General features: G+C 39.8%; 3 protein-coding genes across 6 annotated transcripts; 1 reads left to right on the top strand and 2 right to left on the bottom strand.

The window, feature by feature from the left end:
• Positions 1-4484: 4484 nt before the first annotated feature.
• Positions 4485-5802, bottom strand: LOC109154165 (uncharacterized mitochondrial protein AtMg00810-like). The gene is made up of 3 exons (XM_019302025.1): positions 5628-5802; positions 5439-5556; positions 4485-5346 (listed from the first exon to the last, which is right to left on the bottom strand). Exons 1-3 carry the CDS (start codon positions 5800-5802, stop codon positions 4485-4487), a joined length of 1155 nt encoding a protein of 384 aa, XP_019157570.1.
• Positions 5803-7204: 1402 nt separating this feature from the next.
• LOC109154164 lies at positions 7205-8504 on the bottom strand. The gene is made up of 2 exons (XM_019302024.1): positions 8483-8504; positions 7205-8181 (listed from the first exon to the last, which is right to left on the bottom strand). Exons 1-2 carry the CDS (start codon positions 8502-8504, stop codon positions 7205-7207), a joined length of 999 nt encoding a protein of 332 aa, XP_019157569.1.
• A 7473-nt stretch (positions 8505-15977) lies between these two features.
• On the top strand, positions 15978-22197 carry LOC109154252 (putative DEAD-box ATP-dependent RNA helicase 29). 4 transcript variants are annotated; one of them, XM_019302085.1, is made up of 11 exons: positions 15982-16430; positions 16607-17768; positions 17854-17908; positions 19368-19469; positions 19728-19773; positions 20383-20456; positions 20560-20612; positions 20736-20817; positions 20900-20956; positions 21226-21370; positions 21864-22197. In XM_019302085.1, the coding sequence occupies exons 1-11, from the start codon at positions 16055-16057 to the stop codon at positions 22088-22090; spliced, it is 2379 nt and encodes a 792-aa protein (XP_019157630.1). In that variant the 5' UTR covers positions 15982-16054; the 3' UTR covers positions 22091-22197. The 4 variants fall into 4 exon arrangements, 3 of the variants coding, with proteins under 3 accessions (XP_019157632.1, XP_019157631.1, XP_019157630.1); XR_002049670.1 differs by lacking the exons at positions 20900-20956; positions 21226-21370; positions 21864-22197 and having other exon boundaries at positions 15978-16430; positions 19594-19773; positions 20736-20791; XM_019302087.1 differs by lacking the exons at positions 20383-20456; positions 20560-20612; positions 20736-20817; ... (1 more) ...; positions 21226-21370; positions 21864-22197 and adding an exon at positions 20278-20353 and having other exon boundaries at positions 15978-16430; positions 19594-19773.
• The last annotated feature ends 3886 nt before the right edge of the window (positions 22198-26083 follow it).

The raw sequence follows: 26083 nt of genomic DNA, 5'->3' as shown, positions 1-26083 counted from the left end.
TATATATATATATATATATATATATATATATATATATATATAATTATTTTAATGTACACTTTTTAAATCTCATGTGGTATGTTATAACACAATTCTTTATAATATAATATATGCTAACAATATATGATGTTCGATATAACAACCAATTTAGTATTGTTAAAGAAAAATACATTTCAGAATAAGTTTTAATTTCATGATTAATATTTTATTTTATTGTTTTTAAAATATTTTTTAAAATATTATCAATAATAAAGTTACTTAAATTTTATGCCGTGCATCGCACGGGGCAAAATCTAGTAATTACATAATGACTACAATTTGTTGTACTTAGATAAATAAGATTAGTAATTATCCTTTAGTTGTAATATAATAAGATAAAATAATTTATGACTATTTTAGTAATAAGAAAAAATATATAGTCAAATTATTTATAAAATAATATTTATTATTATGTAAATGTTTTAAAAATAAATAGAATAATAATATTTATGGGTAAATACACATAGAAGAGTGATCCGTATAGCCGGTCCGTCAAGAGTCACCCAACCGGTCCGTTACGGTCATCAACCCGACGAGACTAAATCACTTGTGGTCAACCATACCGTTCGTACTGATAGGCCTTGTGACAAAAGAAGATGCTCTCAGATCACCCTTGGAATCGCCCCGACGGAAAGCCACCCGGTCGGTCTACCGTAGGTCTACCGTAGGTCGACCGACCGGTCTACCGTAGGCTGACCGGTCGGCCTACAATGTGACATAGCCTGCAAAGCCGAAAACGTAACTTACACGACAAGTTATAAGGTCCAACTTGCACTTGTAGAACGACGGCTGACAGCTTGCAGGTAGGGCGGCTCTGTCACCTCGGTCAGTCAACCTACGAGTAGCTGCAGAGCGACCACCTGACTGAGCCAACGAGAAGACGCTACGTCGATCCGCTTGCAGCAGGCGCATTAAATGCGTAGACCGACTTAGTTAAGTATAAATAGGAGGGTCTCACCCCTCACTTCTGAGATCTTCATCTCACAACTACTACTACTTACTACTGGTAACCTTCACCCTGTAATAGCAACCCACTCATAAGTTGCAACCCACACTCTTGCGGCGGTCTGCACTATTCTAGCAACCCACTTGTAACCACTTACTAGTTGCAATACTACTCAGCCTCGGATTGCTCAGTCGTCGTCCGGTAGGTTGACCGACCGACCGACTGACCACGAGCGCTTCATTCTACTCGTTCACAAACATACGTATCCGTAGTGTAACCGTAACCCCCGGTTCAATTTACGCTATCAAATATGCTTGTAAATAAAAGAGAGTGATAAGTTGTGTTCATATTTATGATTCATTTAACAAGTTCAGTTCACCATACATGTTGTCGTGAATGTAATATTCAACCGACCATGGATAAATATTCTCAACATTACATTTACCAATCAACATCATTAGTACGACATTGCCTTTTGTATTAAATAGTACACCATCATTGTTTCATCAATTTGGAAATATGTTTCTATTTCGTCCCACAGCAGTTCGAATAGTCTTGCATTGAAGTAGAGCTCTGGTTCTCGATTTCTAACAATTAGCTTTAAAGTGTCGTAGAAGACTTGGGAGTTGTTGAGAAATGTACATAGCAAATCATGCTAGAGAAATGTAAGGAGAAATTAGTAAATGAAAAAATTCATGTTGACGGAAGTTGAATGTATACGTTAATGAGGGTATATTGTTTCTTACCTATCTGGGTGGGGACATCTTGAAGGCCATGAAATTGCCTACAAAACCTATCTAGGTAATGATACTCAACAATGTAAAAGAAAATTAGAGGCACCCAGGCTGTCCAAAATTCTTGCCCTGCATTGCAATAATGGGGCAAGCTATTCAAGATGTTATCATATGGAGTGAAATTGAACTGCAAAATAAAATTCAATGTCATGAAGTTAAAATTTTATTTATATAAATATCTATTATAATTGTAAAAATATAAACATTACATTGAAGTGACTCAGTTTGCTTGCACTAAGTTGATCCAATTGGTGGCGATAAACTCGTCCCATGTGTCCGGAGACAGAACGCCATGAATGCCGGCAATTCCACCTACGTTTCAAAATAGAACAATAAGTACTTCACACACAATAAAAATTCAAGCATTTGATCAAAGTTTACAACTAACCTTGCTGTAAATGGCAAATCTCCAAGTATTTCCTAAGGCAAAACGCCTTGGTGGCCTAACCATAGGCAATCTCTCCCATGCCCAAATAGTGACTTGACTGGTATTATCAGTACTAAGAAAGAAGAAGCTACTGATGGTCAAAATTATAAATGTGATACGAATATGAAACCAATGGGTGTTAGTTTGCCTTCTGTTTAATTTTAGATATCGACCTAATTGTAAATGCAGAGCCTCTCATCCTCTCACGGGTGAACTCGCCGTGATATGCAGAACCTATGTTTAATTTTATATATGGACCTAATACCCACGGTAAACAGATTGCTGCAGATATAAGAAAAACATCACCACCCAAACTCCCATTATTCGTAATGGCCCAGGCTTACCTTCGCCCAAACACACATCATAAAAACTTAGCAAGTTTAGAGCTTACCTATATGTTTCTGTCAATTTGAAGTAAGAAGTGTAAATGTCGCCGGTTTCTACCTCAAACACCACACGCCGTCGACCACCACAAACCACCGCATGTCGTTGACCACCACAAACCACCGCAGACCACCGCACGCAGCCGTCCACCTAACACAACGCCGTTGTCCACCGCCCGAACAGACGCCGATCGATTCCGCGCTGTTATACTGCTTCGTCTTTGTCTTCTCCCTGGATGGCCGAACGTAAAAAGGGGAAGGGAGAGGAATAATAAAATAAGTAGGGTTTTGTCAATTTATTAATACATAAATTTGTATTTATTAATGTGTATACATTTACCGTATTATCCCCGTACTATCTACATGTAATGTATCGTACTCTTTCTGAGAATACATTTTATTAAAAGCTAATAATGCATTCCTCATATGAATGTTTAAAAAAGTAAACATGCATTCCTCAATGTAGTTTTTCCTATGTTTGTATCCCAAAAAAAAACTGTCATACTTTTGTATCCCATTCAAAAAGCCTTCCTAACCGGCGAATTTAGAGCAGTACAGTTCTGATAGCATGCAGTAACGATGAAGAAGATTCTTCATCATCACCTACTCCTTTTAATTACCCAACTCCTCTAGTCACGCGGGTGTATATAATTAGCTAGCTAGCTAATTACCATTTACCCCAAATAACAAAGAAATTAATGCCTTAATCATCTTGTTTAATGAAATGGCAGGGCATTGGTAGACTGTTCATATATCTGTGCAACCCAGCTTTTGATGTGGACGATGCATGGTGTTAGGATCGATTGGGGTTCACAACACCAAATTACAATAGCAACTTGAACTGGAAATATTGAGAATAAATTTTAGTGTAAGATTTAGAATAAATCATTCACACAATAAAGCAATTTGAAGAAGAATTTTCTGTATTGACAAAGGATATTACAATAGAAATTACAAATATTACTCCCTATTTTTCCTCTCTCGAATTTGCTATGCTAATGAGATTTTATAGATGGGATAATTTACAATGAAAGAAGTTGCCTATTTATAACAAACCCAATGCCTAGAGAATTGCAAAACATTTAATGCAACATTAAATGCAATTCTTCTCCTGCAAGTAATTTTTCTTGCTCAAAATCTTAGCCCAAGCTTTTCCCTTTAGGAGAAACCTTTGCCCGAAATTTTCCCCTTTCTCAAACCTTAGCTCAAGCTTTTCCCTTTAGGAGAAACCTTTGCCTAAGTTTTTCCCCTTTCTCAAACCTTAGCCCAAGTTTTTTGTGACAACCCAAATTTTAATTTTATAAATCCCGTTTTAAAAAAATTCAAATTAGCCAATTTTCACTCCTACAAAATTTTTGCGACAAGAACGGTGTTTGAATAAATTATTTTAGGTGAATTTTTAAATAAATTCAACACCGAAAAGTTTTAATTCCAAAATCCAAAATTTTCGAGTACTTCGCGTAACAAGTTTTGAACTGAGAAACCTATCTGAGTGAAACCAGGAGAAAACTGAGAAGCCTAAATTAAGTGTTTATCTAGAAAACATTTTTGGGGATGAGAGTTTATGATATGAATAATCTGATCAACAGAACTGTTACAACTCTAGAGTCCTATAGGAATAGCTAACATATTAAGACTACTAAACAATAGCTAAGCTAAGTCAAAAGGAAACTACAACCACTGGAATATAAATCATACATTATAACTAATATTACTAACACACCCCCTCAAGCACAAGGTTGGTGAGAATCAACGTTGAGCTTGTCACGGATAGCTTGAAAACGTGGCGCAGGTAGCGGCTTTGTAAATATGTCTGCCAACTGATCCTTCATGGAGACGAAGTTCATAATAAATTCCCCAGACGTAGCCTTGTCTCGGACGAAGTGAAAATCAATCTAAACATGCTTCGTTCGGGCGTGGATGACCGGATTAGAAGCTAGATAAGTAGCTCCCAGGTTGTCACACCGCAAAGTTGCCGGATTACCAGAGTGAAGGCCGAGCTCACGAAGAAGTGAGATTACCCATGTGACCTCGGCTGCTACATCGGCTAGGCCCTTGTACTCTGCTTCAGTCGATGAGCGAGCCATCGTGCGCTGCTTGCAGGAGAGCCAGGATATTAGATTGGTTCCCAGAAACACTGCGTACCCACTTGTAGGGGATTTCCTGTCTACCGGACAACCTGCCCAATCGGAGTCGGAAAAAACATGAATGTCAGAAGAGGATGAAGCAGACAGGCGCAAACCATGGTCTTGCGTACCTTTAACATAACGTAGAACCCGCTTGAGGAGAGCCCAGTGATCCTCCGTTGGGGTGTGCATGAACTGACACAACCGACTCACTGCATAGGACAGATCCGGCCGGGTGATAGTCAAGTATTGTAAAGCACCCACAATTCGTCGATACTGAGTCGGGTTGTCAAAAGGCTGAGCCGAGGGTGTAACTGGTTGAGTGACGGCAACTGGTGTTGCTAGAGGTTTGCAGTCGGTCATACCAGCCAGAGCCAGTATATCTTTCATGTAGCGACGTTGTGATAGCAGGATCCCAGTGCCGACCTTGACAATTTCAATGCCTAGGAAGAAACTCGGAGTGCCAAGATCCCTGATTTTGAAGGTCGTGGAGAGCCGTTGTAGCAAGGTATTAATTAGGGATGAGTCTTTGCCCATCATGATGATGTCGTCGACATAAACTAGTAAGAAAACCCGTGACGTCCCGGCGGTGTAGTGAAAAAGTGACACATCAGTTTTGGAGGCAAGAACCCTGCAGTTATGAGATACTCATGCAGACGCTTGAACCAAGCCCGGGGAGCCTGCTTGAGACCGTATAAGGATCTCTGGAGGTGACAGACATACCCTGGATGGGCTGGATCTTCATAGCCGGGCGGCTGCTTCATATAGACAGTTTCAGACAGGTGGCCATTCAGGAAGGCGTTGTGGACGTCCAGTTGTCTGAGGGTCCAATTGTTTGACACTGCAAGAGAAAATAAGATGCGCATTGTAGTCGGTTTGACTATAGGGCTGAATGTGTCAAAAAGTCTTCACCAGCCACTTGGTTGAACCCTTTGGCAACCAATCGTGCTTTATAGCACTCAACTGATCCATCAGCTTTGCGCTTGGTGCGATAAACCCACTTGCAACCGATGATGTTCATATGGGGTTTAGTAGGAATTAGCTGCCACGTGATGTTGTGAAGTAGGGCGTTAAACTCTTGGTCCATGGCATCACGCCATTGTTGATGCCCTACTACTTGAGTCATCAGCTTTGCGCTTGGTGCGATAAACCCACTTGCAACCGATGATGTTCATATGGGGTTCAGCGGGAATTAGATGCCACGTGATGTTGTGAAGTAGGGCGTTGAACTCTTGGTCCATGGCATCACGCCATTGTTGATGCCCTACTGCTTGAGAGTAGCAGGTTGGGTCAGCAGTCGCATTGAGTGCAAAGAACTGTTCACCCATGCCCCTCGTTTTGCGGCGAGTGCGCATCACGTGGCCCTATTGCTACGGTTGAACCTGGATAGGCTGTGGTAATGACCCGGCCTCCTCCAAGGCTAAGGGCGGTGGGTCCTGAGCGAGCGGGAGCTCCTCAGTCGTCTAGGTGGTTTGATTGTGAACCACTACAGGCCCTACACCCCATGACGGTGTTTGGTTCATACTCTACGATTGGTCCTACATAGAAGACTATTTAGAAAACAGAAAGACTGTTTCATCAAACCGGACATGGCGGCAGATAAAGATCTTTCCAGTAGTAAGGTCCATGCAACGGTATCCCCTAAAAGAGACAGGGTAACCTAGGAACACACACGGGGACAAGCAAAACTCTATCTTGTGCCAATTATATGGCCTTAGATATGGAAAGCAAAGGCACCCAAAGACCCGAAAGAATGTGTATGTGGGACGAGTTTTATGTAAACGGTAGCGGGGACTTTCAAACTGTAGTGTAGCTGACGGTAGACAATTGACTAATTGTGTGGCTGTTTCAAAGGCATAGTCCCAATATTTTAGGGGGACTGAACTTTCAGCGAGTAGTGCTAAACCGGTCTCGACAATGTGTCGGTTGCGGCGTTCTACTCGGCCATTTTGTTCGTGCGTATACACACACAATTGCCTGTGGGAAATACCGAGAGATTCAAAAACTTTATGGAGGCGTCGGTACTCACCCCCTAAGTCAGACTGAATGGCTTTGATAGAACGCGAAAACCATCGTTCTACCATCACCCTAAACAAGTCAAAATTTATATATATATTTGATTTTAAACTCATAGGATAAAACCAGCAATAACGAGAGTGATCGTCTACAAATAAGACAAAGTACCGGGAGAAATAATGGGAGACGGGCCCCAAATATCCGTATACAGAAGATCTAATACATTGTCACTACTAGTAGAAACCCTATCTAATGGAAAACGGCATGACCTACCGAGCTGACAAGCGGTACATACTTCGGACGAACTTGTTTTATTAGGGAGGACCGGACAAGTTTTGAGAGCGTGTCGGAGGGTTTGACCGTGAGGGTGTCCCAACCGCTGATGCCACACTCGTGACGACGCCCGGGCACTTATGTATGCGAAATGTGCCTTCGGGATCAACAATTTATATAGACCGCCCGAAGTGGGACCCTTAAGCTGAACCGCTTTGGTGATGCAATGCTTCACAAAAAAAAACATCTTTGTTAAATTCAAAAAAGACATTGTTATCAGCAGAAAATTTGTGGACAGATAAGAGAGGTAGTGACAATTTAGGAACATGTAATATACGTGACAGATTTAATGGTTTAAGAACGGAACGAATGGTTACATGGCCTATACTAGAAACATCAAAACCTGCCCCGCTGCCGACACAAAGGACGTCACCGCCAGTATAGACTTCAGAGTGATCTAGCATCTGAGCGTCCAGAGTTGCGTAGGATGTCGCCCCGGTATCCGGATACCACGTATCCATGTCCGCCGACAGAGGAGGATCGCCGGCCACAGTGGCATTGGCCTGTGGGGAATCGGCATACTGCTTGTAGCAGTTGAGGACGATGTGTCCGTGGGAGCGACATATCTGGCACCGGGGTGCACCTCCGCGACCGCGGTTCTGGCCACCGTTTTTGCCACGTCCACGCCGGCCGCCGCCGCAACCTTGTCCAGGGTGTCTTCCGCCGGAATTTTGGTCGCCATGCCGCTGTCCTCGTCCGGCAAATAAAGCGGTGGGTTGGGTCGAAGATGTATCGTCAAGCGCCGGGAGGTCATCTGAGTGAATAAACTCCTGGGCTTGAAGGAGGTCGGCGAGTTGTAGCAGGGTCACCGGTGCGTCGGTCGCGGTGAGGGCGGCGGCAAGGGCACGGTACTCCGGGCGAAGTCCTCGTAGGACGTAGAGGATCTGCTCTTTAGATGAGAGAGGCCGGCCGGCGAGGGAGAGGGACTCTACGATTAGCTCTTCGCGGTCTAGGTATTCCACCGGCGAGCTGCCACCTTGCCGGAAATTCTGGAACTTCCCCAGCAGGTTGAGGCACCGAGCACGGGTGGACGATCCCAGCGACGTGGTGACGGACTCCCAGACCTCCCTCGCGGTGTTGCGGCCGAAGCAATAGGATCGCCTGGTCTTGCTGGGCACTGATACCAGATGAGAGTTTTACGATAGGAATAATCTGATCAACAGAACTGTTACAACTCTAGAGTCCTATAGGAATAGCTAACCTATTAAGACTCCTAAACAATAGCTAAGCTAAGTCAAAAGGAAACTACAACCACTGGAATATAAATCATACATTATAACTAATATTACTAACATTGGGAAATTCCATTTCAACCCCAAACTATTTTAAATATCTATTCTAGCCCTTGGTTCACGAAGCTTGGTGGATTACAAGCCACCAACACCTTTGTCTGATGCCACTTTCTAGCTAAACTTTACCCTTTTGCCCTCCACCAATCATGAGGGATCATTAAGTGTTTGAATCTTCTACATGCGACCATTCAATTTAATCATGTACATATTCGTGACGGGGTACATGATTGGGAATAGATTTCTTTCAATTCAATACATTTGACTCTTCCAATTTGCCATCCCTAGAGAACGATAAAACTCGGGATCCATCCCAAATTCTTTGACACCAACAAACGCATGGAGAAAACAAGCGTTGTCACAAATATAACTCTCTATTTTTTTTTTCTCTGGACTTTGCTATGCTAATGTGATTTTACAAATGGGATAATTTACAATGAAAGGAGTTGCCTATTTATAGCAAACCCAATGCCTAGAGAATTGCAAAACATTTAATGCAATTCTTCTCTTGCAAGTAATTTTCCTTGCTCAAAACCTTAGCCCAAGCTTTTCCCTATGTTTATATATATTATATGCTCAACACGCCCCCTCACGTTTGCGGCACGATTACTTTTTTATGGGCTCCAAGCAACATGTGGACCATAGTCTCTTTTATCGGGTGACGCGAAGATTCAAACTCATTACCTTTGACATAGCTCTGATACCAAATTGAAGCATGTGCTTCATCTCAACTAAAAGCCTAAGCTGATAGTTGGGTTGTACATTTATGTTTATATATTATTATTATTACTAGTTTTTTTTTACGCGCATTGTGCGGATGAGATAATGTTCAATAATTATTTCAAAGTATATAAATTCAATATTATATAGGACATGTTCATACATAGGTAATTGAATGTTGAATTTGTTTATTTAAATCGGTAATTCAAAGTATATAAATGTAATATAATATAAGAGAAAATGATTATAATTGTCACTAAAATAAATGTTTGCAACTTTGTAATAACGATAGTCTAAATACTTAGTCTAAAAACAATAGTCTAAATAAATACTACTTTTGGTTTAAATTATTGGCTCTTATTAGATTTGTAGATATATATGCTCAACACAAGTAATTCCCTGCAGGAGAAACCTTTGTCCAAGCAATTCCCTTTACTCAAATCTTTGCCCAAGCAATTGCTCCTCCAAAAAACCTTAGCTCCTACATTTGACTTTATTATTTACACAAGGTTCACATAGCTTTATGGAATCTGGATCAAAACAACGAGATACAAAATTCATATTCTTAAAGCACTGAATTTCATAACACAATATACAAAAAATCACACCACAAAACACATTCACATGCTATATATTTACTTATTTTTCAAATATGATGTACGTTTATAATTTGTGTTCATAGACACTAATTTTCACAAAAAAAAAAAAAAAAAAAAAAAAAAAAAAAAAAAGCATAACATAAGACATAACTAATAATTTGTTTCAAATACAAAAATTAAACTTTTAAGATACAAAATTTCATAACACAAGACATAAAACTCATAATATAAGACGCATACACATACATCAGGGTTCACAATCCACAGTGCACTGTGTACCTTGATCTATGGTATAAGAATTGCATATATGTCGAGCGGTTGTTATACAGTGGATCATGGTTCATAGTGCTATGTGTACCATGATTTTCAAATGTAACTGTAGTATAATTAAAATGATATTTTAGTGTTGGTAAAATGAAACTAGTGTGTGTTTAAAATGAAACTAAAAAACAGAACTCATTCAACAACATATTGTCAAATGAAACTGTAGTATAATTAAAATGATACTTTAATGTTGTTAAAATGAAACTAGTGTGTGGCAAATGAAACTAAAATTCGGAACTATAAAATAACATATATTGTCAAATGAACGTGGAGTGTAATTAAAACAATACTTTAACATTATTATAATTAAACTAGTGTGTGGAAAATGAAACAACAAAATATAACTCATATAATAATGTATATTGTCTCTTCAAAAAAAAATGTATATTGTCAAATGAAACTGTAGTATAATTTAAATGATACTTTGATATTGTTATAATGAAACTAGTGAATGTGGAAAATGAAACTGAAAAATAGAACAATATTGCCAAATGAAACTAAAGTGTAATTAGAATGATATTTACTTTATGGACCATGGTCCACAGTAAAATTTGCCTATGTCGAATTGACTAGTTTTAACAATTATATTCAAATTGTAGACATTTATGGCCCGTTTACTAAAAAAACTGTTATCTGTTTTCTGTTTTCTAATTATTTTTCAGATTTCATTCTCTGTTTTCTATTTGGAAATCTTGTTTACTATTATTCATTTTTTTTTTAGATTAACGTTATAAAATTAACACAAGTTTAATTTCAAGTGATTTTTATATCTTATATTAAATATATTTTTACATATGTTTGGTTTAAATAGAATATTTTCATTTTTATTTTAACTTTTAAGTCTAATATATGTAAATTTTTTTTTGTTTTTTTTTTTACATAAAAACTAAAAAATATATCCGAACCAACAACCTACTAAGTTCACCTAAAATTTAGTTTAGATAATATTAATATTGTTTTGAACTAATAATTAAAATCTTATTTTTTTCAGATATATTCATTTATTTTGAATTCTAATATATGTGAAATTTCAATATTCGATATCCGGACCGAACTTGTATTACCTATAACATAACTAAAAATATTCGAACTGAGAATCTATTGAGTTCAATCTGACGGTAAATATGTTACCGGAAATAATAGTATTAGAATAACGCAGTGTAAAGGAGTGACAATAGTTGTATTGCCAAGTGTTTTAGTACAAAATAGTCAACGTGTCCCTCCAAGCTTAGGGGAGCCCCTACTTATACAAAAGCTGCTAACGGTAACAACATGAGGCATAAATGGGGAGCTAAGCCTTTAATTCTCTCTCATCAATGGTGATATCAATGGTGGCTTTAATGGCAGTAAAGGTAACACCCGTTGCAATTCTGCCCATTGGAGTTTTGCCCGTTGGGTTTCCATGTGGTGTCGGGTAAGATGCTGTTCATGATCCGGGTCGGGTGCCAGCACCATTATCTTGTCACCAGTCCCCCCTACTCCTGAGTCTACGGATGTGTTTGAGTTGACTAGGGAGTAAGACTGAATTTGCTTGATATCGTGCAGAATCCTGGTTGATCCTGAGTATGTGATTTTATTTTACAAATCACATATGATTTTATTTTATTTTTTATGCTGGCCGAGACGGGCTTCGGCCTAGGTTGGCCGAGTGCGTGCCTCCGGCCGATCGCGGCCGAGGCGTCGCCTCGACCGTTCGTGGCCGAGGCATCACCTCGACCGATGTGGCCGAGGCGTCGCCTCGACTGCTCGTGGCCGAGGCGTCGCATTGGCCGATCGTGGTCGAGGCGTCGCCTCGACCGATCGTGGCCGAGGCGTCGCCTCGACCGATCGTGGCCGAGGCGTCGCCTCGACCGATCGTGGCCGAGGCGTGCACCTCGGCCGATCGTGGCCGAGGTGTCGCCTCGACCGATCGTGGCCGGGGCGTGCACCTCGGCCGATCGTGGCCGAGGTGTCACCTCGACCGATCATGGCCGGGGCGAGCTCCGGCCTATTGTTGTTTTTTTTTTTTAAGGCCGAGACGGGCTTCGGCCGGCCAAGACGTGCGCCTCGACCGAACTGTGGCCGAGGCATGCGCCTCGGCCAATCTGTGGCCGAGGCGTGCTCCTTGGCCACTTTCTGGCCGAGGCGCTGTGGCCAAGGCGTGCGCATCGGCCAATCTGTGGCCAAGGCTTGCACCTTGGCCACTTTCTAGCCGAGGCATGTGCCTCGGCATTGCCCGCTTTTCCTCTGTTTTTTTTTTTTTTTGTCTTTTTTTTCGAAGGCGTTCCGTGGATGACGAAAACGAACCTGCTTCAATAAAAAACATGGGCGGACCATTTTTCCGAAGACGCTTCGTAAATGATGATTATGCTTCAATAAACAACATGGGCGGACCATGAATACAATATATTATTCCAAAAGATTTCATATTACAAAGCGGGCGGACCGCGATTTCCAAACACCAGTCCCAAATGACTTCCAGAATATTAAGAAAAATACTTAATCAAATGTTCCGAGTTCCATACTCAATCGATCATCCTTGCAGATGGTGTGGACTTGTAGATCATTTCTGCCAATCTTTTTGCATGCTTTAACGTAACAACTGCGGGCTGCTCGCTGGTCTCCTCTAACGACTCCTATCCCATTCGGAGTAGGGAACTTCATACACAAGTGTTCCATCGACACTATGGTCTTGAGGTTCTCCAGTGCCGGCCTCCCCAATATGATGTTGTGCGCACAAGTGAGTCTTACCACGATGAATTCTACGTCAAGTTTGCGAATGTTAGGGCTCGTGCCTATCTCCACTAGTAAGACCACTGACCCCTCCGTCTCCACTGAATCACCCGTAAATCCAGAGAGTGGGGTACGTACTTCTTTGAGCTGGTTCCTAGGTATCCCTAACTTGGTGAAGGCATCGTAATACATCACATTCACTAAGCTTCCCGTGTCGACTAAGATGCGACGGACAATGACATTGTTGACGTCCATCTCAATCACCAGGGCGTCACGATGGGGTAACGGGCCCTCTAAGAGGTCATCATCAGAGAAGGTGATGGCCTCATGTCTCTGTTTCTTTTCTCTGGGAAGACTCGCCACTTCTCCCACGTATAGCTGCCGGCTCCACTTCTTTCTTTTCGTGGGCGTGTCGCCCCTTGCAGGTCCACCATAGATAAAGTGTATGGTGTGCTTCTTTTGTTGTCTGGGCGCCACCTCGGTTTCTTTCTCGCTATCATTCTGCTCAGATATTTGGTCGTGTTCTCTTTTTTTAGCGTTCGAGGTGGACGGCTCGGTGCCATCTTCATTCCTCCAGACATTTTTTGGTGGATTGTGTTGCGGCTGTTGCTGCTGCTTGGATTGCTTGACGAAATGTCGGAAGTAGCCCTGCTGGATGAGTTCTTCTATTTGTCTCTTCAAAACGTGACACTCATCCGTATCGTGGCCGGCTTGCCTATGAAACCTGCAGTACTTTGTTTGGTCTGCCTTTGGGGAGGCCTTCATGCACTCCTCGGGGAATTCTACCATTCCCATCTCCTCAGCTTGCCTTAGAATGACACTGACGGGATGGGTAAGAGGAGTTAAATTACGCAAGGGGACCAAGTGAGGTCGTTCATGGTTTCGGCCTTTCCCTGCGGTCGGGTGGTTCGAGAGTGGTGCCTGGCTGGGCGGACCAGCTTTCCCAGGCTTCCCACATTTCCTACCATCCTCTTCGTCCTTCTTCTTCCTGTCAACGTCCTCTGCTTCGGCATAGCGGCTAGCCGTCCTTATCAGATCTTCGTAAGAGCGGTGGTGTTGGGCGTTCAACTGCTTGTGGAAATACCCTGATCTTAAGGCATGGATAAATATCGGGATCGCCGCCTTGGAGTCGAAGTCGTAGACATTATTGACTTCCTTCTTCCATTTTATCAGGAAGTCTTTGAGGCTCTTGCCTCTATCTTGCTTCACTACACAGAGGTGAGAGAAGGGTTTCTTACGTTGTATGCTACCGGAGAAGTATGTCAGGAAACTCTTGGACAACTCCCCAAAGTTTTGCATCAACCCATCCGGGATGGTGTTGAACCAGTCTTGGGCCGCTCCATCCAGGGTGGACAAGAACGCTCGGCACATGATGGCGTCCCCTGCCCCGATCATTACCATAGCAGCCTTGTACCCCGTCATGTGGACACGTGGGTCAGTGGCCCCTGTGTACTCCTTGATGGCGGGCAACCTAAAGTCCCTCAGCAAAGGTACGTCCATGATGCTTGGGGAGAATGGTGCTGCAATCCGTACCTCTGGTTCCGGCGACTGCTCCCGTGCCTCCACCCTTCTTGCTAACTCCTCGATTCTTCTCTGCAGCCTCTCGACCAGGGGCCGACTCGTCAGGGTGCCGGCGCGGGACCGGCTGCCGCTCCTCCATGTGTCGGCGTGGAGCTAGTTCATCGATGTGCCGTCTACCTTAGTGTCAACGCGGAGCTGGTTCCTGGACGTTCCGTCCATCCAAGTGTCGGTGTGGAACCCGCTCATCAGTGCGTCGCTTCTCCAAGTGTCGACGTACGACCGACTCATCAACGTGTCGGCGGGGGGTCGGCTCCCGAGACTCGCCCACCTCCTCTGTGGGTGATCTTTCGGCTTCTCTGTTTTCGTGTTGGCAAGGGACTCTAGTAGAGGACCCCTCGACCCGTGATCCTAATCTTTGCCGCACGGGCACCCTCTGTCCCAATCGTTCTGGTGCAGATTGGGAAGGGCCTAGTTGTCGTCTGGCCGGTCCACTTCTTTGGGTCTCTACCCCTATTTCCTGGGGCCGCGGCGGGGGCACTTGACCTTGCAGTCCCACCGCCACCTGATTTAGCGCCGCCGTCACTGCTTGCTGGATGACATCGGCGGTCGCCTGGAGGTTCACGGCTTGGTTCGCCCCTCCATTGTTGAGTTGGTCTCGGAGGTCCCCGGACCTCCCGTTGTTGAGCTGTTCTCGAAGGTCCCCCTCCGCGATTATTGGTGAATTGGTCCCGGAGGTCACCTGAGGTATTGCCGTTGTTCACGTTGCGGGAACCGTGGGAGCTGTGGGACACCATTCTTTCAAGCTTGCTGTTGAAAGAGAAATGAGTTGTGTGTGTCGTCGCCTGCTTGAGTGTGGGACTCAGGCTCTAAATGAAAGCACCAATGACGGTAAATATGTTACCGGAAATAATAGTATTAGAATAACGCAGTGTAAAGGAGTGACAATAGTTGTATTGCCAAGTGTTTTAGTACAAAATAGTCAACATGTCCCTCCAAGCTGAGGGGAGCCCCTACTTATACAAAAGCTGCTAATGGTAACAACATGAGACATAAATGGGGAGCTAAGCCTTTAATTCTCTCTCATCAATGGTGACATCAATGGTGGCTTTAATGGCAGTAAAGGTGACACCCGTTACAATTCTGCCCGTTGGAGTTTTGCCCGTTGGGTTTCCATGTGATGCCGGGTCAAATATGGTATCGGGTAAGATGTTGTTCATGATTCAGGTCGGGTGCCAGCACCATTATCCTGTCACAATCAAAATCTAAAACATTGTATAGAGTTCAATTCTTAATTTTGATAATGTAGGTAATGTCTAACTTTAAATTGTAAGCAAATAAGTTAGGTTTAAATAAGTAAGTAGAAAAGATAGAATATGGTGATAAGTAAAAGAAGATGATAATGAATGTAATCATAGTAATGTGGTTATAGTGATATATAACTAAATAAATTATAGATGATTATGTTTTTATTTTGAAAAGAGTTTTGAAGAGATAGAAAACTGGAAAATTATTTTCAATTTTCAAAATAAAAAACTATGCTAATTAACATGTTTTCTATTTTTTATTCTCCTCCAATTGTCTAATTTTTCAAAAAATTGGAAAAACTTTTTATTAGTAAACGACCCTTAATTTAAATGTTATCTTGAATCGAAGTCCAAATGTACAATTTGCCCCTCCCTCCCAAAAAAAAAAAACCCAAACTTAAAAATTGGAAGTGGTAGATCCGAATCCAGTAAAATAGAAACCGGGCTCTCCTGCAGTCCGAACTCGGACCCTTACCCTTCTTCTTTTCGCTGAATATACCATATACACATATCTTTGATCAATGGCGAAGGGGACTGGAATTCTGGTGAGCTCGAAAGCAGAGCTTAAGCGGAAGCAGAAGGAGCAGAAGAAATCCAAGTCTGGCGGTTTCGAATCGCTGGGGCTCAGCCCCAATGTCTTCAGAGGAATTAAGCGTAAGGGCTACAGAGTCCCCACCCCAATTCAGCGGAAGACCATGCCGCTCATCCTTGCCGGCAACGACGTCGTCGCCATGGCTCGTACTGGCTCCGGCAAAACCGCTGCATTTCTCGTCCCCATGCTCGAAAAGCTCCAGCAACACGTGCCCCAGGCTGGAACTAGAGCTCTCATACTCTCTCCCACCCGAGATTTGGCTCTTCAGACCCTCAAGTTCACCAAAGAGCTTGGTCGCTTCACAGGTGACTTTTTTTTTTTTTCTCCCCGAATTTTAAAAAATATGTGTGGTCGCTTTTCGTTTAATCTTTTACACTTATCATACCACATATTATGGCTTCATTCTCACCTTATTTTTCAAAGACTTAGCTTGTTTGAATTATGATGATTTTTAATCCTTGCTTTTTACAATTCAATGCAGATCTCCGTGTTAGCTTATTAGTTGGTGGTGATAGTATGGAAAGCCAATTTGAAGAATTGGCACAAAGTCCGGATATTATAATTTCAACTCCTGGTCGGCTTATGCATCATTTATCAGAGGTAGATGATTTTTCCCTGCGCTCTGTGGAATATGTAGTGTTTGATGAAGCAGATTGTCTATTTAGCATGGGGTTTGCTGAGCAATTGCACACAGTTCTCACCCATCTAAGTGAGAATCGCCAAACTTTGCTTTTCAGTGCAACTTTACCAAGTGCCCTTGCGGAGTTTGCCAAGGCTGGTCTTCGAGACCCTCAGCTAGTACGCCTTGATTTGGAGACTAAGATAAGTCCTGACTTGAAGCTAACCTTTTTCACTCTAAGACAGGAAGAGAAACATGCTGCCATTTTATACCTGATTAGAGAACTAATTCGTTCTGATGAGCAGACATTAATTTTTGTTGCCACCCAGTATCACTTGGAGTTCCTTAGCATTCTTTTGAGAGATGAAGGCATTGAGTCTTCTGTTTGTTATGGAAAAATGGATCAAGATGCCCGTAACATCCATATTTCAAAGTTCAGAGCAAGAAAGACAATGCTGCTTATTGTTACTGATGTCGCAGCCAGGGGAATCGATATCCCATTGCTTGATAATGTTATCAACTTTGATTTCCCTTGCAAACCTAAACTCTTTGTCCATCGAGTTGGACGAGTTGCAAGGGCTGGTCGTACTGGTACTGCCTATTCTTTTGTCACTCCTGAAGACATGCCTTACTTATTAGATCTTCACCTCTTTCTCTCAAAACCAATAAGGGCTGCTCCTACTGAGGAAGAGGTTTTACAGGATATTGACGGAGTTATGTCTAGAATGGAACAAGCCACTGCAAATGGAGACACCATCTATGGGCGGTTTCCCCAAACGGCTTTAGATCTCCTTTCAGACAGAGTTCGAGAGATTATTGAATCATCTGCTGAGCTGGTCTCTCTTCAAAAACCATGCAAGAATTCATTTCGGATATATTCAAAGACAAAAGCAAAACCTTCTAGGGAATCTGTCAAAAGAGTAAAAGATCTGCCTCGTGAAGGGTTGCATCTGCTTTTCAAAAATCTTCTGGGTGGTAATGAGTTAACAGCATTAGCCTTTTCTGAACGTCTGAAAACCTTCAGGTGACACAATAACAAGTTTAATTTTACATCTTTGGGCATTTGGTGGATTCCATTTATTTAATATTAACTTGTTACTTTCTTTAAGACCGAAACAAACCATCCTGGAAGCTGAAGGTGAAGCTGCTAAGTCAAAACATCAAGTAATTTTTCTCACCCATTTTAGTGCTAATTGATGATTTATGAATAACTCCTTCCTGACTTTTTAAAATATTTTTCACTATCATTTAATCAAGGTCTCTTTCTCTCTGTATCTATTTGGATTATTTATTTATTTATTTATTTTGCTTTATTCAAGGTTTAAAGTGAGATTCCAATAGATTTTGACTTTACAATTTTGCAGGGGAGCATATATTGACTATTAAACATTATGCTTATGCTTAGGGTTAGGCTTGCTAAGGTTATGAGACTAAATTGAAGCAACATTGAATAATGGAATTTAATCATGTATTTGACATTGCTACTACCTGCTTTCTGTACATATAACAGCAGTCTCTGGTATTGAAACAGTGGGAAAATCCATTTTCTGTATTGTATTGGAGAATTCAGTGTTTCTTCATAAGGTTAAGCTAAGAGTAAGGTCTTTCCAAAAAAAGAAAATAGAAACAGTGTAAAAAATAGATAACTGTAGTCTAGTGTATTTATCAGTAATCCTTCACAAGTTTTTGACTACTTTTTTATTTATCAAAATGGCTTTTCATATGTTTCTTCTGGAATTAAGAAATAACTCTGATAATATGCCATATTTCCTCTAGAAAAGTGTGTTTTCTGGTAATTGTGAAACACCCTTCCTTAAGAATTGTTGAGATGTTCATGGTTTGCAATCAGGCATCAAGTTTTTGAATGGATTAATCTTTCCTCCAATCAAAGATTTGAACTTTTTTGTACAAATGTGATTTAAATATGCAAATTTAAGTTTTGTGCATAGCTTCATTTAATTACAATAAGTGATACACTGATACTTACCATTTTGTTACTTATATAACTTTTGTCCATATACGTGTTTTCTCCATTTATGTTTTCTGTGGTCTCCTCATTCTCCTGTTTGAGTTTATATATGTTTTCTCTATTCACATTATGTGTCTATAACTGTTAGGCATATATGTGTGTGTATATATATATATATATATAGGGTCAGGTTCCTGTGAGGTCAGGTCTTTCCGTGCGGTCAGTGCGATATACACCATTAGGTATGCATAAATGCACCATACAGTGTTCGAGAATACACCATTATGTATGGTGTATTTTTTGGCATTTCATTCTGGTGTATTTTTGAACACTGTATGGTGTATTTATGCATATCTAATGGTGTATGCCGCACTGACCGCACGGGAAGGCCTGACCTCACACGAACCAAAATATATATAAATATAAATATATATATATATATATATATATATATATATATTTATTTATTTATTTATTTATTTTTGTATGTTAGCTTGTCTTTTCTAAGTAGTTTAAGTCACTGTTATTGTTCAATGATAGTGATACAAATGATTTGGAATCATAAGCAATTCCAAAAGAGTATCCTCATTTTGTGTGGAAGGAAAACATGCATTTTTCTTTTCCAGTATATATAATGGAGAAGTGGAATTGCAGGGCAGTCAGTGGGTTGATGTGATGAAGATGAAAAGAGCTATCCATGAGGAGGTCATAAATAAAGTGCGCCATCAGCGCTACAGTGGCGATCATGTGTCTAAGGTGAAGCTTTCTGTAATGAATCCATCTCTTTGTCTTATATAAGGGCTATTAATATGTTCGTTTTTATTATTTTTTTCTTTCTTTCCGGAGAGGGGGGAGGCTTTATCTTCTGCTATTTGTTCAGATATTGTTTGATGGCTTTCTCACTTCTTTGGTCCTTCCCCCTGTTTCTGAGTTGTCATTGCTTTTAAATTCCAAATGCTGGCTTTTTAGTGCTTTAGTTTTGTTAAGCTTGCTAAAATATTGGCTATATTTTAGGATGATACTGAAGAATGCATTTCTGCCCAAGTCAAGGAGAAACCAGGTTTGTCCCTGGTCATTCTTAATCTTCTTTACCTGCAATTTAATATCAGAATTTGTATCTGCACTATATTTTAACCATTAAAATTTGTGTAGTTTTGATAGAATTATGCTCATTTCTGGAAAAGTGTAGAGAAGAACTACCTAATGACATTTGTAGTTGAAGATTGGAGTAGTCCAAAAAATGAATATGAGAGTTTGGTCTATGAGCATCATTTTTATAGCATGAACTGCATATTTGCATTTTTATTTTATTTAAGCCTTCATATCTTATATCTGATGTGTGTTTAATCAAAGTGTTTCCTTGACTCTATTAAAAACTAGAAATATAAGAGAGAATAATTTGCTGGGGGAAATTGAGACCTGCTTCAAAGAATATGTATCAACCAGTTATGATGTTATGTATTTCTATCACATTTAAAATCCTTAGACACAAAGTATGTACTATATTGTTATTAATTGTTTATTAGCTTTTACATTGAAGCAAGGTTTAACTAATACATTGCAGAGTAATATTTCAATGCATGAATATGCCACTTGAGCATAAATTTTTACTTTTTATTCTTTTTTGCTTGATTTTATTTGATTTTTTAATACATGTTTTATTTGGCAGTTTCTGGATCTAAAAGAAAGGCTAAGAGCTTCAAAGATGATGAGTACTTCATAAGTGCTGTACCAACAAATCAGGTAAGATTTACAAATCACTGGTTTCTGTGTTCAAACATTTTTTGGCGATTGCATTCTATTTGAACATATTTTGATATGTGAATGTCTAACTCATCCATTTCAGCATTTTGAGGCTGGGCTTTCGGTGAAAGCTAACCAAGGATTTGAATCCAATAGGTAAATCTATCAAAACATGCATGAAATTTTAACCTTAGGATAGAATGGGATTTTTGGCAACAAGAAATTGCTACAGTATTATCTTAATTTTTAGAGTTTTAGATAACATTTCGTGTTGATTAGGTTGGATGCTGCTGTTCTAGATTTAGTAGCTGATGATAAAGAAGGGCTGCATAAACAAAAAACTACGTATCACTGGGACAAGGTATACAATCAATCTACTGAACTATCTGCACATACTGTAATCTGTGGTCTTTTTTGTAATTAACTGAATGTGCTCTATACAGAGGAGTAAAAAGTACATCAAGCTGAATAATGGGGATCGCGTGACTGCTAGTGGGAAGGTACTTTTTTTTTTTAATAATTAATTAATTTTTTTTAAATTTGTATACCTGTTAATTTCTGTGTCACTGGATAATCATCACCAAGTATATGGGGCCCAGAAAATTGAGATGCAGTTAAGCAGGATTTGTTATTTGGTATTATTGTACTAGTACTATCCTGTACTTACCCATTTTGTGGGAACTTTTGCTTGTTGGTTTGCATTATCTTTGTGAGATTCCAGGTATACATCTTTCCTTGCTATTTCACATGTTTTGTCAATTGTGCACAGATAAAGACAGAGGGCGGTGCAAAGGTGAAAGCTAATAAAACTGGGATATACAAAAAATGGAAAGAACAGTCACACAAGAAAGTGTCCCTCAAAGGAACCAACATGGATGATAGTATTGGAGAATCAACAAGTTCAGCTGGTAAAGGTTCGTAACGAAACTACTGCATGATCTGTACTGCTGTTATGTCCTCTGATTTTTTTTTGTTTTTTTTTTGAGAAATTATGTCCTCTGATTTCTGAAGCATGAATTTTCTTTTTCTAGCTTCATACTAAGTCTGATCTCACTACTCTTCATCTTTCACTGTTTTTTTTTTTTTTTTAATTTTATTTTATTTTATTTTATTTAGTACTACAAATGGAAGGAAGCATGGAACAAATTTAAGATTGTACATTCCTTAGGAGGCTGATAATGCTTCTATACAGTGTCTCTTTATTATTCTGTATGGGATTATAAGGGATGCTTTTGTCTAAACCACTATTTTCTCCCCCCCTATGACAGACTGATAGTCTCTGCTGTTTGTTAACTTGTTGCTTTGTTTGCATGTTTTTAGTAGATATGATCTGGAAATTGAGATCTATATGGTAATCTGATCCAAGTTAAGTGCAACTATACATACTCACCTTGTCTGTTTGCGTAGGTGGTTTGGGGGTTAAAGGTGGCAATGTGAAATTCCAACATGGAAGGAAGAATAACAGATCAATACCCAATGCCCATGTACGTTCAGAAATTAAAGACCATGAACAAATTCGAAAAGAGAGGGAGAAGAAGGCAAACAGAATAGCTCATTTGAAGAGTAAGCCCAGCAAAGGGAAAAAGTTCAAAAGAAGTAGCAAGAAAGGGGGGAAGGGAAGGCAAAGTAATTGATTTGATTTGATGTAGCCTGAATATAGTCAGGCTCTAAATTTTGTTGATGTCTGTATTTTTCCTTTATTATCATTATTATAACACATCTTCATGAAGCTTTAGATTAAGAGTCCATCGATTAAATGCAGTGATGTGATTAGTAGCTGTACCTTACACAAGAAAAGTGCATTAGGCATGATTCTACTAAGAGCATCCACAATGGTTGGGGAGAATTGGAGATAATATAAGAGTGATTAGGAGAGAGAATGTGGGAAGGGGAGGAAAAAACAAACAAAACAATTAAAATCAAAAATTAAAAAACAAAAATAAAAAATAAAAAACCGTGTAGGCGGGCTGCTGTGCGCGAAACGCGCACAGCAGCCTCTTTTTTCTTCTCTTTCTTTTTCTTCTTTTTCTGCATTCTCCTTGAATTTGCAAGAGAAATATCTTCACCAATAACTCCACCCCACATTTGTTATTATCCTCACCTGAGATAATTCATCTGACATTATCTCCATAATATCCATTGATGTGGATGCTCTAAGTCGCCATGTAAGTGTTAAATATATGTACAACTCATTTATATTTGTTGCGACTTGGGAGATCTCATTTGGTACTTGCAAAGCACATCTTCCAGTTAGGTCCTAATGTGATTTTATTGAAATTGAGTTAAGGATAATTTTGATATTTTATAAATAGTCATTTTTTTCTACTCTCTTTTTCTTTTTAATATAGGGAAAATGACACTTCTTCCCCCTTAGTTATATACATATAACACTTTTCCCCCCTGAATTTTTCAAGTGGTTCTTTTTCCCCCTGAAATGTTAGATGGACATATTTACCCTTAAAATAAATATTTCATTTATTTTTCTTCTCCAACAAATTATGACCACGATTCGGTTCAAACTGTACAGACACTATAACAACTAAACTGAAATATTCCAATTACAATTTAGAATCAAAACTTGATATTTAGAGTTTATTAAAATCGCGAACCGGAATGGCCGGTTCATGTTCCGAACTGAAAAAAAATAAATTACATTTATTGTTGAATTTAGAGTATTTTAAAATAAAAATAAAATGTTAAAATAAAGACGATTCAAAATCGCCAACCGGATCCGGAACCGCCGGTTCACGGTTCAGAATTCAATTTTTTTGATTCGTAATTTTAATGAATTGAAATCTAAATATTGGATTTTGGATCTGAATCATAACCGGAAACTTTCAATTCGATTGTTATAGGGTCCGGTTCAGTTCGAATCGAACTGTGGTCATCCCTACGTATAAGCAATAATTTGTTGAAGAATAAAAATAAATAAAATGTTTACTTTAAGGGTAGGAATGTCAATTTAATATATTAGGGGGGAAAATTACCACTTTTAGAATAATTGAGGGGGCTAATGTGCTTACATAAACAACTCAGGAGGAAAAAGTGCTATAAGTATATAACTCAGGGGGAAAAAGTGCCATTTTCCCTTTAATATATTTCCATCTTTCCCTTATCTGTTATTGTACTAATTTGTTAAATTCCATAAATATCAAATTCTTTAAATTTATTAAATTACACAATACCAAATACATAGTATATTAAATTTGTAGAGTTAATTTTTTTTTTTCATAGTTTTATAGGTGGAAATATACTTTTTGTCAAATTTTTTTTCAAAATATTCCCTTTGATTCTAGTATTATTGTGACATGATCATTTTTTTCCATTAACAAAATCTTAAAATACAAGAGTATTTAGGTTTTCAATTATATTGTTTTTTTAAAAAAAAATAAAAATAGCGGGTTAACTCACTTTGTGTAAAAAAGGACTAAAATGTCCTTATATTTATCGACATTTTAAAGATTTTGTTGAATGATGACAAAAAATGATCATATCACATTAATATTAGGATCAAAAGGGATGTTCTATAAAAAGAACTAAAAGTAGATTACTGTTATAAACATATTTAGTGGACATCATTTGTAACGGATGCTTTGATTGCTCATTATGTATTTTTATATCCTTTGTAATGGACACCTTATATCATGGTGTGGAGATGAATGAAAAGATGATCCCGACCTTTCCCTCTCAACTCTCTGTCTGTTTTTGTTTAACACGTTATCAGCACATGATGCTTTACCCAAATTGCGATCGCCGATCAATCTCACACCTTCTCCGACTTCAATTCCGACCTCCAAAACAGGGTAGCAACGTCGATTGTTGACGAGAAGCCACGAGACGAAGCCCTAGGTTCGTTCATCAAAAGGGGTACAATCGCGAGTTGTCGCAGGAGACTGCCGATCTTCGGATCGTGGATATTGGCATGGATGAGCGACGGATTGCGATGGCGGAAGGGGTGAATCGCCGGCCTTTACGCACGCAAGTGCCTCCGGGGAGAGCTCGTAGCCGCCGCGACCCAGTCTCTCCAGAAGACGTCGGAAGTTCTGGAGGGCGGTCTGGAGGGGGCCCGGTGGGTTACAACCCATCGGCGTGGGCACCTCGCCGAGGGGGAGACAACGACCGAACTAGATCGCCGGAGGAGTGCTCGCCGGCGTCAGGAATTAGAGCGGAAGATTTGCGAAGAAGACGATCGTTTTTCCCTCTCCGATCGCCAGAGCAACACTTGCTAGAAACTATCATCGGCTTCAATGGACGAGCTGGGAACTATCCTCCCTACTTGGGTTTTCCGGGCTAGTTTATTTATTATTTATTATTCATGGAAGAATTTGGCCTTCCCTCGAAGACGAGAACCAGAGATGGGTATTATCATGTTCATAGACCATCATTTTCTTCTCTTGATGCTGCAATATATGATTATACATATGGGGATGCCGGAAACACCCCTTCATACTCCCCACGAAAGCCAAAGCAGAAACAGGTTGTGCCAAATGTGTCATCCGAGCTCTTGCATTTAGTAGATTATGCTATCATGGGAAAGCCTGAAAGCTTGGATAATAAGCTGAAGAATATTGTGAGTGGTGGTCTGTTCTTCAAGGTATGGTCTCTTTGGTTAATTCTACACTGAGAATAATGCTTTCAATCCACTAAGTGTTGGTAATGTGGGTGGGAATTCTGCTATTCATGGGGCTGTATTTTGAGGCCATAATTTTAGTATTCGAACCACAGCACCAACACTTAGTAATTTTGCTGCTAAAATTAATAATGCCTTGCCTTCTGCTCATAATAATATTTCTAATAATTTGGCTCGTAATTCAAATGTGCAAGGCATTGTGACTACTGCCATTTGACATGATTGGCATTATTAATATAATCTTTAATTTTCTAATTGTGGTTGCTAAGTTGCTATATATTTGACTTCGTTGATTTTCAACTTGTGCGAATATATGACTGCAGTACATGTGTTTTTTCCATACATTAAAGCCATTTCCTGCCTGCCTTTTCATGTTACATGGAATATGCATATCATTGGTTAAAACAAAAGTAAATGGAGAAGTAGAGGTTCTCTTCCTAGACACCTGTTGCATTAATCTGATGGCTAAGACTACGTATGCCTCTTGGAAATTTATCCCATTAGGTTGCAGAAATCTATCTAAGTTGTGAGTACAGGCATTCTTGAATTAGTGAATATACACGCATTATATATGCATACATAATACATGTGTGTTGATGTGTTTTGGCGTGTGTCTATATACATACGCATGCTCACATATCTGTGGATATGTGCACTTTATTTTGAGATATACTTTGAAGTAAAGTTTAGTCTGATTAAACCCAAAATGAAGTCTTGCGTTGCATGCCCACAAAGCTTTTATAAGTACTTGGTTACAATACACCTCTTAAATTTATTTGCATAAAATTTGAGGCATGCCTGAAAAATTCTGACAGGCACAGTTTGAAAACTAAATCCGTGAAAAATACTTGTTGAATTCTTTTTGGCATGAAATTTTTTCTGGAGAACCTAGAATTGTGGTATTTGATGTCTGTGAAAAGACTTTCTTAAAAATATGCTTTGGTTGTTCCAGAAAAATTCTGTAAAGTTCTTGCAGTGTGCTGCCAATTATTTTTCT

This window comes from Ipomoea nil, unplaced genomic scaffold (genome assembly GCF_001879475.1).
Source record: "Ipomoea nil cultivar Tokyo-kokei standard unplaced genomic scaffold, Asagao_1.1 scaffold2610, whole genome shotgun sequence".
Taxonomy (NCBI): Eukaryota; Viridiplantae; Streptophyta; class Magnoliopsida; order Solanales; family Convolvulaceae; genus Ipomoea; species Ipomoea nil.
This window is presented reverse-complemented; position numbering and strand designations above follow the sequence as displayed.

Coding starts and splice junctions, on each gene's coding strand:
- LOC109154164 (XM_019302024.1), bottom strand. CDS start 8,504: ATGATTGGTGGAGGGCAAAAGG. Junction 8,182..8,482: donor GATTGGTGGAGGGCAAAAGG/GTAAAGTTTAGC, acceptor ATCTGGTATCAG/TGCCCAGCAAGACCAGGCGA.
- LOC109154165 (XM_019302025.1), bottom strand. CDS start 5,802: ATGGACCAAGAGTTTAACGCCCTACTTCACAACATCACGTGGCAGCTA. Junction 5,557..5,627: donor AGGGTTCAACCAAGTGGCTG/GTGAAGACTTTT, acceptor TTTCTCTTGCAG/TGTCAAACAATTGGACCCTC. Junction 5,347..5,438: donor GAAGATCCAGCCCATCCAGG/GTATGTCTGTCA, acceptor TCATAACTGCAG/GGTTCTTGCCTCCAAAACTG.
- LOC109154252 (XM_019302085.1), top strand. CDS start 16,055: ATGGCGAAGGGGACTGGAATTCTGGTGAGCTCGAAAGCAGAGCTTAAG. Junction 17,909..19,367: donor CTGCTAAGTCAAAACATCAA/GTAATTTTTCTC, acceptor GTGGAATTGCAG/GGCAGTCAGTGGGTTGATGT. Junction 20,457..20,559: donor GTGCTGTACCAACAAATCAG/GTAAGATTTACA, acceptor CATCCATTTCAG/CATTTTGAGGCTGGGCTTTC.